The sequence below is a fragment of the Lithobates pipiens genome, unplaced genomic scaffold (assembly GCF_037356315.1).
Source record: "Lithobates pipiens isolate NorthernLeopardFrog02 unplaced genomic scaffold, aLitPip1_a1.2 Scaffold_22, whole genome shotgun sequence".
Classification (NCBI taxonomy): domain Eukaryota; kingdom Metazoa; phylum Chordata; class Amphibia; order Anura; family Ranidae; genus Lithobates; species Lithobates pipiens.
Window position 1 is genome coordinate 283,702,828 of NW_027507784.1, and position 17,511 is coordinate 283,720,338.

Below are 17,511 nucleotides of genomic sequence, written 5' to 3' on the forward strand. Positions count from 1 at the left end.
CGTTTACAATTCCATCCATGGTCAGCTCAAGACCTCGTGCACACATGTGCTTAGCAGCTCCTGTGTCCTGAGGAATAAAATCCCCAGTACTTTCTGGTGTTCGGGGAGCCTTGTGTGGCATGTACAGCTGCCAATACAAGTGACTGACAGTGGCTTCTGCATCAGTGTACATTCACGTTAGGGAATAAACATCTTGCGTACAAAGCCGATGCAAAAGCCAACAGGATTTACCCAAGAATGGTTGCATCCACCCATTCACCTGTATTTGATGGCTGAATGTGGCACATGCGGCTCCTTGGGCACCAGAAAGCTTTAAGACAGAAGAGAAAGTAGACTATATATTTGAATACAATAAGAAAGATTCCCACATTTTACATCAATCCTTATTATTGTTTCCATACATGCAACCCATTTTGAAGTATTTTTTGTCAGCAATAAAATAAACCTCAGAATGTAGATTGGACGAGTTAGTACTGCAGGAATGTAGGAATGAAAATGGCTAATTGGGGCCAAGTTTTACATTTTCACTTAGGGGTGTACTCACTTTTGTTGCCAGTGGTTTAGACATTAATGGCTGTGTGTTGCGTTATTTTGAGGGGACAGCAAATGTACACTGTTATACAAGCTGTACACTCACTACTTTACATTGTAGCCAAGTGTCATTTCTTCAGTGTTGTCACATGAAAAGATATAATAAAATATTTACAAAAATGTGAGGGGTGTATTCACTTTTGTGAGATACTGTAAGTAAAAGTCCCTGAATATGAACATATAAAGTATTCTATTTCCATCTGAGACTTTATTTCCCGGGGTCGTAAAAGTGGGATCCCAATTGGATTCTTCCAAGAGATTTGTTGGTTGAGCCTGCTGTCTTCACTCTGCTGCTTGAAAGTGAATTGGTATTTTGTCCATTGGGCCATTCTTACAAGTTCACTAATACAATAAATGTAAATTACTGTGTGGAGCAAAAAAACAGGTTCCACTCAATCGAATAGCCAGAGCGTTTGTTTCTATTATTCTAATGTGTTTAGCCCAGTATGAGCTGCTGGGGGGTCTTCTCGCTCCTGTCAGGTTCGCACCATAGATTTTTCTAACTTTGAATGAGATAACATATATAAAAGACAGGCTGGGTCCCTTCCTCTTAGCTGGATTAGGGGAAGTTTTAGGACCGTTAGGCATCCACTGATGAACCTTCTGTTACGAATTTCTTCAGCACCATAAAGTCTTTTTTTCTTCTTCAGGGGTGCCTTAGCAAAATGCCTAACAAATGATCAAAATTATACAAGCCAGCTGGTGGATAAAGCCTGCCTTTTAGTTACACAAAGCCAAAGGTTTTCATTATGCACCAATATGACTTTCCAGACACTGGCATCCTAACAACCAATGACATCATCAGTTAATAGGGAGGATGTCTGTTGCCTCCACAGCATCCTTGTTTGACCCTCCTGTGCCCCTCTCCCTCAGCACTGGGGTGACATGCGCTGACTAATAGAGAGAAATTGAGGGAGAACAGAAACATTGGAATACTGGTCGGTACCAATGTGAAAAAGTGTATTTGCTTTGGAAGAAGAAATCACCTCTAACGTTGGGTGTACTACATGTGGATGTTGCTGCATCTTGTAAAGCTATTAGAATCATTTTTTACATTTTAGAATGGGGTGCTTTGACTGAAAAAAAGGTTGAGAAACACTGGCCTAACCTTTTTACTGCTACAATTACAACATGCCTATTCTTATAAGCATGCATAATAAAAATGGGGCTTAACTGTTACAGAAAGAAAGGCTTGCCTTCACACTTCTAAGATACCATAAAATGTTCAAATATGTAAAAATAAAAAAAAACACTATACATACACATTTCATATGAAAATAATTAAAAGAAAAGTAAGAAAGCTCAGAATCCAAGTCACTTCTAAAATGAAGGGGTCATTATATATTAAAAAAAAAAGTAAGTATACTGCTATAGCTACACCACCCATAACATAACGTGTTTATCAATGTTCTGATTCCATTTAATAAGTACACCTTATCTCAGTTTTGAAAGCTTAGCTTAGAACAGGCTCCATCAAATGTACCTCTATCGTCTTGAAATACTGATCCTCTGCATCCCTTGAACCACATAACTGTTTTTCCACCATTTTGTTTTTTAGGAATATCAAACCTTAAAAAGCTGTAAGAGCACAGCAAGAGTTGGAATTAGCATATATGCATGTCTTGGGGGTTCCTGAAGTTACATGCAGCCATTGAGGGGACCGAGCAGGGGGATATAGAGGACATTTTCTTTCTTGACAGCACTTATAAGATATGTTGGGATGATTGCTCTGAGTGGACATATTTCACCATTCAGGTGTCAATGAGAGTTGTACATGCAGTCAGTGATGCATAGAACACTAATAGTACCTACTGTACCTTCTCCACATTCAGAACAGCAATAACAACATCTGGCAGAGGGAAGTTTTCCAGGACCAACCTCCTTTGCCGTTCTGAGATGTCATGTGATGCAAAGCCAAGATCCGCAATGAAAGCTGATGCTGGAAGACCAACCATTTACCATACTTGGCTATCAATGAGATGGCACACTTTCTTTAGACTACAGAAATTTACCACAAATGTAAAAGAGCTATTGGTTCTGTATGCTCTACAGACCAAATATTCCAAGCCCTCCCTTACAAGCAGCATCCCAACATCACAATCTGAGAAATAGGGACACTCTGAAAAGGATAAAACATTCGGTGAAAGATGGGTGTGGGTGGCTACATTGTGGTGAATATTGGGCTAAGCCTACTTGCAGTTCACACTATAAACACATACTATAGTTCTTGTACCAAAAAATATTCCTTAAAGAGACCCAACATCTATGTAAAATAATTGCAGGTAAAGTCACAGAAAAATCAAGTATTTCAGATGCTTTCTTACAGCAATCTACCTTTCCATAAATAATTTTTTAATTCACTTGCAATATGTCTTCAAACTTTCTAAGGAATTTGAGCACTCCAGGAAGAGTCAATTCATTTGTGCAGTCACAGTTCCACCTCTCTCCTTCTGCATCTAATTACTATCTGTGCTGGCCAACCTCTCACATCCCAAATGGTAGAGCCCAATGGCAAACTCAAAACTTTTGAATGTCTACACAAAGAAGGCTTTAACAGGTAAAACAAGATGTACCTAAAATACATACAATGCAAATATAATCTTATGGGAGAAGTCCATATTTTACCTTGTACTTACAGGTACGCTTACAATCAGGCTTACCTGTAGGACAAAGGAATATCTCCTGAAAGGGCACAGTTTAGGAGATATTCACACTAGCAATAGCTAAGGACATCACCTGTGAATAAAGGGCACACAGTATGCCACTGAATGCAGAGTGCCGTGCCGTGGCTGAACGTCATTCAGATGGCAGGAGCCCGAAAACTCATAAGGAAGCCCAGGGGGAGCAGTGACAGCTTTGTGCAGGAGGGCTCTGTGGTAAGTGTGTCAAAATGTGCTAGCACATTATGGCTTGGACCCGCGGTTGATCCAATTTTCTTCTTTTCTGCGGTTTACTATGGCTTTAAAATAAGTGGTCTATTGACAAGGGTTTTTTTTTTTATCTATATACTGTACCATGAGTTTCACAAATTATGAACAACCCCAGCTCTGTGCTGTGAACACCAAAATTCCCACCGGTGAATGCTATGTGTTGTAGCTACTGTATTATCATCACACCCCAACTATAATAAACTGAAAAAGTGAAAGATCCACTCATCTATACAGCATTATAATATCTGTATAAACAACATAATGTGACATTATGTAAAAGTAATAAAAAAGCAAACTGAGATGGTTGAAGTTCGCTTTTTATTTATTTCACATAGTGTCACATTATGTCATGTTTATACAGACAATGTAGTGCTGTACTGAGGGGCAAATCTTTAACTTTTTCAGTTTATTAAGAGTTTCACAAAGCCAAAACATGGTCTGGGCCTACTTTGAAGAAGAACTTAATTAAAATAGTCAGAAACTACTTAGCATTCATTAACTGTTTAGAGAAAAATACAATTTGGTCAGGATTATGTAGTGCACAGCAGTAAGGAAGTCAATGAGAGGAACATTTTCTGGTGTCATTGGTCAGCAGAATGAACAATTGTCTGGCATTAGTGGTCAGCAGGATGAAAAAATGAGGGGAGAGCTTGGTGTTCAGTAGAGGGAGAGGGGGCCATTGGTGTTCAGTGAGTAAAAAGTAAAAGCATATGTCCTAAGTGAGGACGTCTATAGATGCAGCAGTATTTTAAGATGATGGAGGTACATGTAGGCACCTGGTGTTGCATGCTTTCAGTCTTTGAGCTCTTGCTTATAGCTATGATGGGAATACTTTAAGGTCATTTTCATGTTGAGCCTCTGATCCACATACTCCAGCTTCATACTCTCGAGCCTTTGCCCGAAGAATGGCAATGCTGCTTGAAACTGGAGTCTTTCTGACATCTTCTGTTTTCAAAAGTTCTTTTGACTGGCTTGAAAGGTCCACAGCTTTACTTTGGGAATTCCTCTTAGCTACTATTAGGATATCCTCTGATATTCCACTGCCCACACAGTCTGAGCTGTTCTTGGTTGATTTGCACTGGTAATCCTGCATTTTTATTTGCCGTTTCATCTTTGCTCTGCGGTTTTGAAACCAAACCTGCAACCAAAACAAAAAATTTCCAGGTTTATCAAATGGGATATAAACACAAACTACAAAACAGTACAATTAGTGACTTATAAGATAAAGCACATCAAAGCATCCGATCAAGAGTTCTTTTTTTTCTCAGAACCTCAGTGGAACGTTTGGCACTAAACATCAGAAAGTCACCCCAGTTTACTGCACACCCCCAACCCCCCCCCCCCCACTGTTGGGTCCCCATATACCCAATAAAAAAATTTTTTTTTTAAATCTGAGATTTAACTCATAGTTATGGTTTGGTAGAAATTAGCCAGTTGATGGAGAGCAGATGAAGGTGACCAGACACATTGTTGGCCAGGGGGCAGTAAAAGTAGGTGGTTGAGTCACAGTTTTTATCCCCCCCCAACTGCCCACCAAAAGAAGTACATGCAGCCACTCAGGTTGTGGCGTAGTGGTGTGAGCTTTTACAACAGGCGATGCAGAGGCAACATATTGACTCCTAACACCATTGAAAAGCAATCCACTGTGGCAGCAAGGGGGGATGGGAGGTGGCAAGGGCATAAATGATCCCCAAAGGAAAACTTTAAAGCGGAGTTCCAGTCTTTTTTCAGGTTATTAAAAGTCAGCAGCTGCAAAAAGTGTAGCTGCTTACTTTCATTAAACAGACACTCACCTGTAGCGCTATATATATCCTGTATATAGATCCTGTGTAATAATAATCTCTCCTCTTGACTGAAGCCGATGATGGAGAGATCACGTGATCGGACTTTATTGGCTTCAGAATAGGTAAGTATACACATCTTTCCTTTTACAGGGTGGATAGAATAGGCTTAGAATGGGGGCGGGAGTAGATTTAAGCTTAGTAAGGACAGATATCTGGTTAAGTTTGGATGAATAAATAACAGACAGATATTAGAGGGAGAATATAAAGATCCAAAGAAGAGCTGTGCATGGCTTTAATCTTCCCTACGGCCTCTGCTTCCAGGTACCCCCATAAAAAGCTAAATATGGAGTGTTAAACAAATCTAACAATTGTGTTTGTAGCCAATTTTTAAGGGTTCTGGTAGAGGAGATAATGGGTGCATCACCAATGCCAGCTTTTTCCTGATAACAGCTAATACTTCTGCTGGTTTCATCACATATAGTTTTAAGACTAAGAAAAGATTTTTGTATTTTCCATGCCCCTACTGTACTTTATTATTATTATTTTTTTTTGGCAGTGCCCAGCTTCCCAAAGATTCTTTTGACAGTAGCTTGCCTATTATCCTTAAATCAGACAGAAACAAACAATTGAAATGGGATTTGATGGTAAGTTCAGGTTTCCTGAATTTCAAGCAGGATTCACCAAGCTTCCCACGGATTCAGCCCAGGAGTATTTTCAGTACTTATCCCTACTCGAGAATATGATGGTGCTTTAAAAATAAAATAGAACAAGAATAATTCAATCTTTTCCTGTGGTCTAAATGCTCAGAATCTAGATCCAGAGTGAGCCAGTTGAATCATCAATTGTTGAAAGAGGCCAATCTCAGGAAATTGACATTGTGTGGAAGTCTTCCCCCATTTCTTTCCAAAGACTAATCGGTCTTCAACTATCTTACCTGCACTCTAGTTTCTAACAAGTCCAGCCTTAGAGCCAAGGCTTCTCTCATGAAGATGTCAGGGTATTGATTGGCCTGAAAAACTTTTTCCAGTTCTTGGAGCTGCCAGGTGGAGTAATTAGCTCGGGATCTGCGTTGCTTCAAGCGATGGCTTTGGTCTAAAGGAAAAGAAAGCAACATTTTACAGTGGATTGTACATTAGTTACAAGTTAAAGCCTAGCTCCAAGATCCAGGCTCCCACCTGATTTTCCCCAACATGATAGTCCATGCAAGTAGTTTTTTAGGATTTTTATACTTATCCTTTCAAAATATCTCCAGGATGTTAACATGATGGATAAGGTCCTTTAGCTCTTTGGTCTTCTCCCCTGGCTGTGGTCAATGATTCCTGAGAAGGGCTCTGACATAATGACAATGTGATAGTTCATAACACTCTGCACACACAGTATGTCCTCAGACTTCCAAGTTGAATGACGCTGGGCGCTATAGCGCTTAGGGGCCAATGTATACTAGATTTTGAGACCCATGCCACTGTCTTGTAGACATGAACACTGCTCAATTCTATCTAGCTGTCAATCATTACACACTATATAGGTGTTTTTATTGATCAGCAGTAGAATGGGGCACAAAATTGGTCTAGCCATTGGTCTGACCACCAATGGTAGGGTAAGGTGCACATAATTAATTTAGAGTAACCATTTACCCTTATTACCTTACTTGATAATGCTTTTTACCAAGAGACAGAAGACACTAGTGGTTAATTCCACCCATAGAATCCTACCCAATTCCAGACTACCACTGCGGACTGACATTTCAATAGACTTTCATCCTAGTCTTCCTCGCTTGCTTTCAGTTGCAAAAGAGATGCCATTTTGCCTTAATCCAGGAAAAGATTTATGATTATGTAGAGAAAAAAACATCTGAAACATATTTTACCCTTCCCCTGCCAGTTAGGAGCTGCCCTTACTGTCATCATAAACTATAGCAACAGCTTTGGAGAGGAAAAAAGGTTGAATGGAAACATAAATAATTACAATCTACAAACATCTTCTATAATCCACCAACCAGTCATTATCAATATCACAACATCTATTATGTATGATACAATGTTTCTCTTCCACAAACACTCATAGATTACGTACTAGAGATATAACATCCCCTGTAATGTTGAACAATCTCAGTGATCAATATTTAATGGCAATGATATTGTCTGCACACGGCTGAGCACTGGAAAGTCACATGAAGATTGAAAAACCTGATTTATTGAGTTTTTTCTAGAAAAATGTTTATAGCACAGTGAGAACCTGACTACAGGGAAAAGTATTGTTGTTTGGCCTGGAGGAATATTTGTATTACGAGCAGGGAATTAGGTTTCTACACTGCAATTCACGTATTTTGTAAAATCTAACTTAGCCAGATTTAGTAGGCTTCACCTATAGCTTCTGGATGGCACTGCAGTATTAATACCTTGGTTGCATCCTGTAGAAACCTCCAATCTACAGTGCATCTGGAAAGTATTCATAACGCTTCACGTGTTTACACATTTTTTTATGTTTTAGCCTTATTCCTAAATAGATTCCATTTGTTATTTTTCTCAAAATTCTACAAACAATACCCCATAATGACAATGTGAAAGAAGTTTGTTTGAAATCTTTGCAAATGTATTAAAAAAAAAAAAGAAAAAAATATCACATGTAGATAAGTATTCACAGCCTTTGCAATGACAAAAAAATTGAGTTCAGGTACATTCTATTTCCACTGATCATCATTGAGATGTTCTCTAACTTGAATAGAGTCCATCTGTGGTAAATTCAGTTGACTGGACATGATTTATAAAGGCATGCACCTGTCTATATAAGGTCCCACAGTTAACAGTGCATGTCAGAGCACAAACCAAGCCATGAAGTCCAATGTATTGTCTGAAGACCTCCGAGACAGGATTGTACCGAGGCACAGATCTGGGGAAGGGTACAGAAAAATGTCTGCAACATTGAAGGTCCCAAATAAGCATAGTGGCCTCCATCATCCATAAATGGAAGAAGTTTGGAACCACCAGGACTCTTCCTAGAGCGGGCCATCCGGCTGATCTGAGCGATTGGGGGAGAAGGGCCTTAGTCAGGGAGATGACCAAGAACCCGATGGTCACTCTGACAGAGCTCCAGTGTTTCTCTGTGGAGATAGGAGAGCCTTCCAGAAGAACAACCATCTCTGTAGCACTTCACCAATTAGGCCTGTATGGTAGAGTGTCCAGACAGAAGCCACTCCTAACTAAAAGGCACATGACAGCCCGCCTGGAGTTTGCCAAAAGGCACCTGAAGGACTCTCAGACCATGAGAAACATAATTCTCTGGTCCGATGAAACAAGGATTGGACTTTTTGGCCTGAATGGGAAGTGTCATGTCTGGAGGAAACCAGCCACTGCTCATCACCTGGCCAATACCATCCCTACAGTAGAGCATAGTGGTGGCAGCATCATGCTGTGGGGGTGTTTTTCAGTGGCAGGAACTGGGAGAATAGTCAGGATCGAGGGAAAGATGAATGCAGCAATCTACAGAGTCATCCTTGATGAAAACCTGCTCCAGAGATCTCTAAACCTCAGACTGGGGAGAAGGTTCTTCTAACAGGACAAAGACCCTAAGCATATAGCCAAGATAAAGGAGTGGCTATGGGACAACTCTTTGAATGCCCTTGAATGGCCCAGCCAGAGCCCAGACTTGAACCCAATTGAACATTTCTGTAGCGATCTGAAAATGGCTGTGCACCAATGTTCCCCATCCAAACCGATGGAGCTTGAGAGGTCCTGCAAAGAAGAATGGGAGAAACTGCCCAAGAATAGGCGTACCAAGCTTGTAGCATCATACTCAAAAAGACATGAGGCTGTAATTGGTGCAAAAGGTGCTTCAACAAATTATTGAGCAAAGGCTGTCAATACGTATTGTATGTACATGTGGCTTTTTTATTTTTAATAAATTTGCAAAAATTTCATACAAACTTCTTTCACGTTGTCATTAAGGGATATTGTTTGTAGAATTTTGAGGAATATAATGAATTTCATCCATTTTGGAGTAGGGCTGTAACATAACAAAATGTGAAAAATGTGAAGTGCTGTGAATACTTTCAGGGTGCACTGAATGTGAGTGAGGTTACAGTGGGCATAGAGGAATAATGGTGGTTAAACCATGGAACACAATAACCTGGGAGTTTAGACATGAACTGCAGCAAAAAAAGCTATAATACATATATGCAAACATTTGTAACTTCCCAGAGATTTGTACATATAAAGTTTGTAATCCTTACACCCCTTCCAGACAACACACCGAGATCCTTGAAGTCCAATGCAGTAGCAGCACAGCCTGGTCAAGGACACACTTCTAGCCTGCTAATAGGAAAATGCAAGAGAAGCAGCACTCTGTTAGGGCTAATTCATATGAGCAGAGGGTGGTAAAATCAGACTGTTGAGTTGCAGTTTTACTGCCCCCCACCCCTTGATTGCTCAGGGCTGTATACATGCCAAAGCTGAAATGCTTTACTTCATAGCTATGCCAAAAATGAAATGCCATGTCGCATTTGGTGGGCAGTATCGCCACAAATGCTACCCATTTAAGTGATAGTGGCAACACCACAACACAAACACAGTTGCAGACGGATTATCATTTTAGAACATGTGGTGAGGAGGTGACATATTGCCCCCCCACCACCTATCAAATGATGATCATAATGAAATTATGATCATAATGAATAGCAATACACCTCCCTTTGAAACTTTTCACACTGCTCCTATTCACATGTTGTTTTGTCAGCACATATGCACTAAAGCACAGCCCTATTGGCCCAGAGTGCTGACTGCTCCTCTTCCAAGTCTGAGTGCTGTTCTACATGTATATACAGGAGGCTGATGTAAAAAGAAAATCAGGTACTTACACTTACTGCATTTAAAAAAATGAATGGGAACCTTTACTGGATAAAGGATAAAGGTAAAAAAATAATTCTTGATCTTGTTAGCAATGCGGTGCTTTCATCACATCCAGGAGAAGTAAAGACTTTTTTTGTCCATACAAGTAGAGCAACCTAAGGAGACAACTATGGTAGCCTTGATAGATACAGTGGAGGGGTGACAGTCACCCAGGGACAGACAGTGTGTTATTCCCAGGATTGTAAAGAAAAGCCTGTCTAACATTTTATAGTCATTTATAAACCTTTTTAATTGGAAAAAAAACAAGGAAAAGGCTACCTTTCTCACCTATCTGCTTTACTGATCATTATTTGCTATGAAGCAAAAGGTCACTATGGCACTTGATACCCTTTTGTGTTATTACAATGGATGCTTCATTTTATTTTTTTATTGTATTATTCAGTTTTTATTACATTCTCATTAAAAAACACTTTATATTTCCCAAGAGAGCACCTTTATTACCTCCAAAAGCCAAGCTCATTTGCATGGTTTTAAGCTGGTCACACAGACAGTCTGAATCTTGGTCGGTTCAGGAGGAACTGCCCGAGATTCGAACCATGTATGGCCAGGATGAATATACCATAGTTTATTGATTAATCAAATTTGGGTTCAAGCAGCCTGCCAGATTTTACATGCGATAGGCTGTAGGCCCTCCCCAAAGGAGAACACTATTGCTCCACGGGAGGGATTTCCCTGTCAACACTGTCTGTGTTGATGGCGGAATCGAGGGATTTTCTACCATGGGTTGCAGGAAAGAAATTTGCTCTGTCTATGGCCGGCCTTACAAATAGAACCGCCCCCCCATTTTCTTTTTTTGCCTCCTGTCACCCCTTTGAACTGTATGTTTGAAGTGTATGAATAGTCAAACCCTTTGTTTTATTTAGTTTTGAATAGAATTAGGAAAGTTGGTAACCATGTCAGGGTTTGTGTGCTTGCTAGGAGGATTAACCCTGACTATTGCTCCTCTCCTGGCAACCACTGTTACCAAAACTGAAGGTTAAAGTGAAAGTCCACCCTAATATTTAAATTCTCCCCTGCAATCATTAATGTGAGCTAAGTTCAGCCTTATGCCTCAAAATGAAAAAAATCACAGTTTTTCTACCTTTATTTTGCAGTGTCCAGTGCCGTCACATCACTTCAATCCCACTTCCTTCTGAATCTAAAAGCAGCCAGTGGGTGTGGTTACTGAACGCTAATGACATCACTTCCAGGGAGGGACACTGTTCCTGTGTAGCCAGTAGGCGTATACAGGATAGGAGGAGCTGATCATAGGTTCCCGCCCAGTATACTCTCATCAGTAAGGATGCATTGTACATCCTAATTCATGAGAAAATGAAGACACAAAAAAAGACCCATCCACACAGGACACTTTGATGTGACTTTGATCCAGAGTGTAAAGTTGGAACAAAGCTGTACTCAAAGTCGCACTCTAAATTGTGCAATTTTGGGGTTCCAATAGTCGAAACGTGACTTGTCATGGGACTATGTGTCCAAAGTCACATGAATAGTCACAGCCCCATTGATTTTAATGATACCCGTTCCCATCTATGCGACTTTAAATAGGTGCCTGCATTACTTTAATGCAACTTTTGATGTGACTTTGATCCAGAGAGTGTAAAGTTGTATCAAAGCTGCCCTCAAAGTCACACTCTAGCCTTAGGTTACGTTTCCACTAGTGCAACTCCAAAGCTGTGGGGTTTAGAGTGCAACTTTGAGTGCAGCTTTGATCCAACTTTACACTCTAGATAAAAGTCGCATCAAAGTAGTGCAGAAACCTTTTCAACGTCGCATAGATGGGAATGTTTGCCATTGAAATCAATGGGCTGTGACTTGTCATGCGACTTTATGTGTCCAAAGTCGCACTAGTGGAAACAGATCCTTAAAGTGGTTGTTAAAATGGTTGTAAAGGTAAACAAAAAAACAACAACCTGCAAGACAAAGGCATAATGAGCTAGTATGCATAGCTTATGAATTACTCACCTTAGATTGAAGCCCCTGCAGCGGTCCTTATACACTGCTCCGGCTGGTGACATCGTTCCCCCGTGATACTTCTGGGTATCGTGGGCTCCAGCACTGTGATTGGCCAGAGCCGCAATAACGTCACTCCCGCCGGTAACGGCACATCAACTGAAGCAACAGCACGAACGAGCCGTTTCTTCAGTGCGCATGTACCGATGAGGACAGCACATGGGGATATCTCCAAAACTGTGCAGGGTTAGGAGATATACATGGTAGTTACAGGTAAGCCTTATTATAGGCTTTCTTGTAGTAAAAAAGTGAATTTGAATCTCAAATTTGCGAATTTTCAAAAATTTGTTAAACGGGTTTTCGTTAATTCGGATGTTTCTGAATTAACAAATTGGGCTAAATTCGTTAAAAACTAATTCAGAGCTAAACAAATTGCACATGTCTAGTGCATGCACTACTTTGGAAACTCACTGTGATCCGGTGGATGAAAATTCACTTTGTGGCCTGCTTTTGAGATGTCGTTAACCTAACATTAAACCTGCTGCAGATCAAAACTGCAGTGTGTTTGAATGCAGTATGGAAAATGCAGGTTTTCAGCCCTGTGTTCTGGTGTAAACTAACCCTGAGCCCTGGTTCACATTTATGCCACTTTGAAATCGCGCCCACTTCACTTGAACTAGCACAATTTCAAAGTAGGAAGGTCAGGTGCTACTTGATAGACATCTGCGTGGCTTCATGCACAAATGTCTATTGAAGTCACACCTGAAATCGGCAAAAGTAGCGCAGGAACTACTTTTGCAAGTCGGTGCGGCCCTGCAAAATCTGTGTCACACTGATTGGAACAGTGTCACTGCCTCCAATAGGCTGCGACTTGTCATTTGATCTCTCAAATGACAAATCAATCTAATGGGAACCTAGGTTAAAAGAGAATTTCACTTTGGCGATTTTTCTTCTCACTTCCTGCTATGTCTACTTGACAGGAAGCCATTGTTGGACAAAGACAGCCAACAATAGATTAAGTTTTGACTATACAGACAGGCATCTTGTTATTTTTCTAGAGAGACCCATGGCAAGTAACTTCCCCTCATCTCCAGCAACGTATATTTACTTTCCCTTGCTCCAGCTTTGCCCTCCAGGAAAGTTGTATCCGAAATACTTATCCAAGCTTACACAGGCCTATCGATTCGCTTCTATGTGACAGTGTCGGACCAATCATAAGGCCTGAGCGACATCAAAAGGGAAAGGAGAGCATGTCACATTCTCCCCAATACCCATACATCGCTTCGATCAGCTGAACAAAGTGATTAGATTCTGCTGGAGAGTTGCATGGACAAAGATAATGGTATTTTTAAAGTGGTTCTGAAGCTAATTTTTTTTTTTTTAACTTAATACATTTTCTACATTAAAGTAAAAAAACCTTCAGTGTGCTGCTCACCCCCCATACTTACCGGAGCATGATTGCGATCCTGTGATGTCCAAAGGAGCAGCGTCTCTCTCGCTCTCTCCTCATTGGACAGAGAGGCAGCAGTAGGAGCCATTGGAAAGGTGAGTATTAACCCCTTTAGTTACGCTTTAAAGGGTAAGTTCACCGTTACAGAAAAATCTGTATCTGTGTCCCGCTGATCTAGAGAGCGGCGATCTCCCGTTCTGAACCCAGGTATAGGGTCCGGGGCTTAGAAAACCCCACAGCTGAATCTCCAAAATATACCCGTCAGGAGGGATGTTTCAGGGCATTCTAATTGGTCTGCGCTATCACATGGGTAGCGCAGACTAATCAGAACCGCGTAGCCCAACCTGTCAGTGCGGAAGAAGACTTGTGAATGCAGAGGGGATTTCTAAGCCCCGGACCCCTGAGGCGGCTATAGAGGGGCTCAGAACGGGAGATCACTGCGATGCAGGTCTTTAGAAAGGAGGGGGTCCTGAGAAAATTAACCTTACAGATTTTTACATAAAGGCGAACTTAAACTTTAAGCTGTGAAATTACTGAACCAAATACAGAGCTCCCTCTAGTGGTTGATTGACAAATGTCTATATTTAATAAAATAGCAAAAGTATGGAATAGCACACGCTTTTGAAAATGTTAATATCACACACATTAAATTACTTTAATGTAAACTTTGCGATAAAAACTCAAAATGGGAAGTCTGTGAAAATACACTATGATTTCCTTTTAATAGCACACTCCTGAAATATTTACCTGACAGATGACACGGTTTGCTCTCTTTCTGGGCCCTGGAGTGACTGCAGGGCTGATAGAGCTGAAATCCCCAAAAAGGTGTTGGGAAGAAGATGCTGGAGAAGGTGGTGGGCAAAATGTGGCTGTAAATGTGCGTAGACATCGGATGAGGAGGCATTGGGTAGACTGTACTAAACATGGTAAAAACCTAGAAGATAATAATACATATTAAAGAAGCACATTGTCACATACATATACAATGACTACAGACACATTTAGGGTTATTTAATAAGGCACTAGAAATAATTTACCATGCCATCACAATATCTTTTGTAGTACAAATCCAGCTAAAAGTGGTGCATTTATAAAAAAATAAAAATAAATATGCAGAGCTTTTGTCCTCTGAAACTGCATATACACAATATTGTCAAATGTATTGGGACACCTGCCTTTACACACAAATGAACTTTAATGGCATCCCAATCTTAGTCTGCAGGGTTCAATATTGGGTTGGCCCACCTTTTGTAGCTATAACCCCAAACTCGCTCATCCATGTCTTTGTGAACCTTGCTTTGTGCACTGGCCCAAATCATTTGGTGGAGGGGGGGGAGGGGGGGGGTTATGGTGTGGGGCTGTTTTTCAGGGGTTGGGCTTGGCCTCTTTGTTCCAGTGATGGGAACTTTTAAGGTGTCAGCATACCAAGACATTTTGGACAATTCCATGCTCCCAACTTTTTGGGAATAGTTTGGGGATGGCACCTTCCTGTTCCAACATGACTGCTCACCAGTGCATAAAGCAAGGTCTATAAAGACATGGATGTGTGAGTTTGGGGTGGAGTGACTTGACTGGCCTGCATAGAGTCCTGACCCCAACCCAATAGAACACCTTTGGGATGAATTAGAGTGGAGACTGCGAGCCAGGCCTTCTTGTTCAACATCAGTGCCTGAGCTCACAAATGTGCTTCTGGAAGAATGGTCAAACATTCCCATAGATAAACTCCTAAACCTTGTGGAAAGTCTTCTCAGAAGAGTTGAAGCTGTTATAGCTGCAAAGGGTGGGCCACCTCAATATTAAACCCTACAGACAAAGACTGGGATGCCATTAAAGTTCATGTGTGTGTAAAGGCAGGTTTACCAATACGCTTGACAATATAGTGCATATTTCTTCTCTGTGAATGGGGCAAAATTGAAAATTACTATGCTACTTTCTCTCCAGGTTAAATGCTATTTATTCATACAGATGTGTATGTGAATCAGGAAAATACTGCATTATAGCCACGAGATGTTGTTAATGATCATATGAAAATAAATACTTGTTTAATATGATTGTCAGCGCCATCTAGTGGCAATCATGCAGTATTTTCCTAATTTACTCTGTAGGTATAAATAATATTTGTTCTGTAGGGAAAAAGTCCAATAACATTTGACTTTGCCCCCATTTGAACAGAATTAATATAAGTGCAATTTCACAGGGCAAACAGATCCACATTTTTTTCTCTAAACACATTCTGTTATATTTGAATGTACTGGAATGTGTTAGAACTATTTATGTGTTTTTATTGCTACTTGCTCCTGTTTAGGAGATTGTCCCTCATTTTCTCTGCAATTGGCAAGCCAGGAAGTCTCCTTTACTTTATGTATGACCAACAAGACAGGAAGTGGGGACGCAGACAGCAATAAAATTGAATTAATAAAAATGTTAATTGTCTATAGTTGAGCTGTAACAGCTCCTACTGGAGACTGGCTGTTGTGGGTAACTGCATTCTGGGCTCTTTTATGAGCTAAGCCAAATAATGAACATGTCGGTAGAGAAAATAAATATACAAAGAGCTATAATGACAAACAGCATGGCTTATGCTGGTACAACTGTGCATAGAGAAAAGATGATTACAGCACGCCACTTTTAAATGTCAAAACAATGTAAATTGAAAAATTCAGTCCATTGATTTGTGTTGATGGTTAAGAGATAACAGTGTACATATATCCTGTCATCAGTCCCTGTATTATATGATGAGTAATAGTCATAATGATGAGTGATGAAGGGGGCTGTGTGTATGCTTGTCTGTGTGAGTGAATACTTTACACAAAAATTCTGAACCTCTTCTAAACAAAATGAATTGTTGCATGCTTTCTGTATTTAGTTTTGTAGTGAAAAAGTTGCTGCAGTGCTGTGTACATCATCACATACACCGCTCAGCCATAACCTTATGACCACCCACCTAATATTGAGCAGGTCCCCCTTTTACTGCCAAAACAAGCCCGGCCCATCATGGAATGGACACCACTAGACCTCTGAGGGACTGTTGTGTTATTTGGCCATCAGTAGCAGACCCTTTAAGTCTTGTAAGTTGCAAGGTGGGGTCTACATGGCTCAAACTTGTTTTTCCAGCACATGCTACAGATGCTCAATTGAACTGAAGAGTGTATTAAAGAGGCCACTGCCATCAGGAAATATCATTGCCATGAAGTGACGTATTTGGTCAGCAGTATGTGTCAAAGTAATATCCATACGAATGGCAGGACTCAAGGTTCCCTAGAAGAACATTGCCCAAAGCATCACACTGCCTCCCCCAGCTTGCCTTCTTCCCATACTGCATTCTAGTGCCATCCCTACCCAGGTAAACCCAGAACAATATTCCTGATGAATCCTGATGAAGGTGTCCTACATGGCTCCAAAACTTTTCTGTAATGTGATCTTTTTAATAAAACGTTGGGTCCTTTATGGAGTTCCGTGGTGTGCTGGTGACATATCCTTTGCGTTTTTTCCCAGGTAAGCAACGCGCACGCACCCGCACCCAGCCATCCCCATGATGTAAAACAAATTATGATTTATCAGACCAGGCCACCGTCTTCCATTGCTTCATGATCCAGTTCTGATGCTCATGTGCCCATTGTAGGTGTTTTGGCTGTGGTCATCGTGAGCACCAGCCGGCAGCTATGCAGCCCCATACACTACAAACTGTGATGCCCATTACTTCTGCTTTCAACACAACTTCAGAGACAACATATTTACTTGTTGTCTAATATACCCCACCAACTTTCAGATGCCATTGTAACAAGATAAACAATGTTATTCACTGAACCTGTCAGTGGTCATAAAGTTATGCCTGATTGGTGTATACTGGACAGGCACATTTATATGCAGGCATATCTCTGACCAGAGTGATGTGGGTATCAGTA

At 40.7% G+C, this 17,511-nt stretch overlaps 1 protein-coding gene across 1 annotated transcript; it reads right to left on the minus strand.

Annotated features, from left to right (window-relative positions):
- Positions 1-1,244: 1,244 nt before the first annotated feature.
- On the minus strand, positions 1,245-14,617 carry LOC143924703 (homeobox protein unc-4 homolog). The gene is made up of 3 exons (XM_077449120.1): positions 14,354-14,617; positions 6,240-6,397; positions 1,245-4,659 (listed from the first exon to the last, which is right to left on the minus strand). The coding sequence occupies exons 1-3, from the start codon at positions 14,529-14,531 to the stop codon at positions 4,339-4,341; spliced, it is 657 nt and encodes a 218-aa protein (XP_077305246.1). The 5' UTR covers positions 14,532-14,617; the 3' UTR covers positions 1,245-4,338.
- Between the last annotated feature and the right edge of the window lie 2,894 nt (positions 14,618-17,511).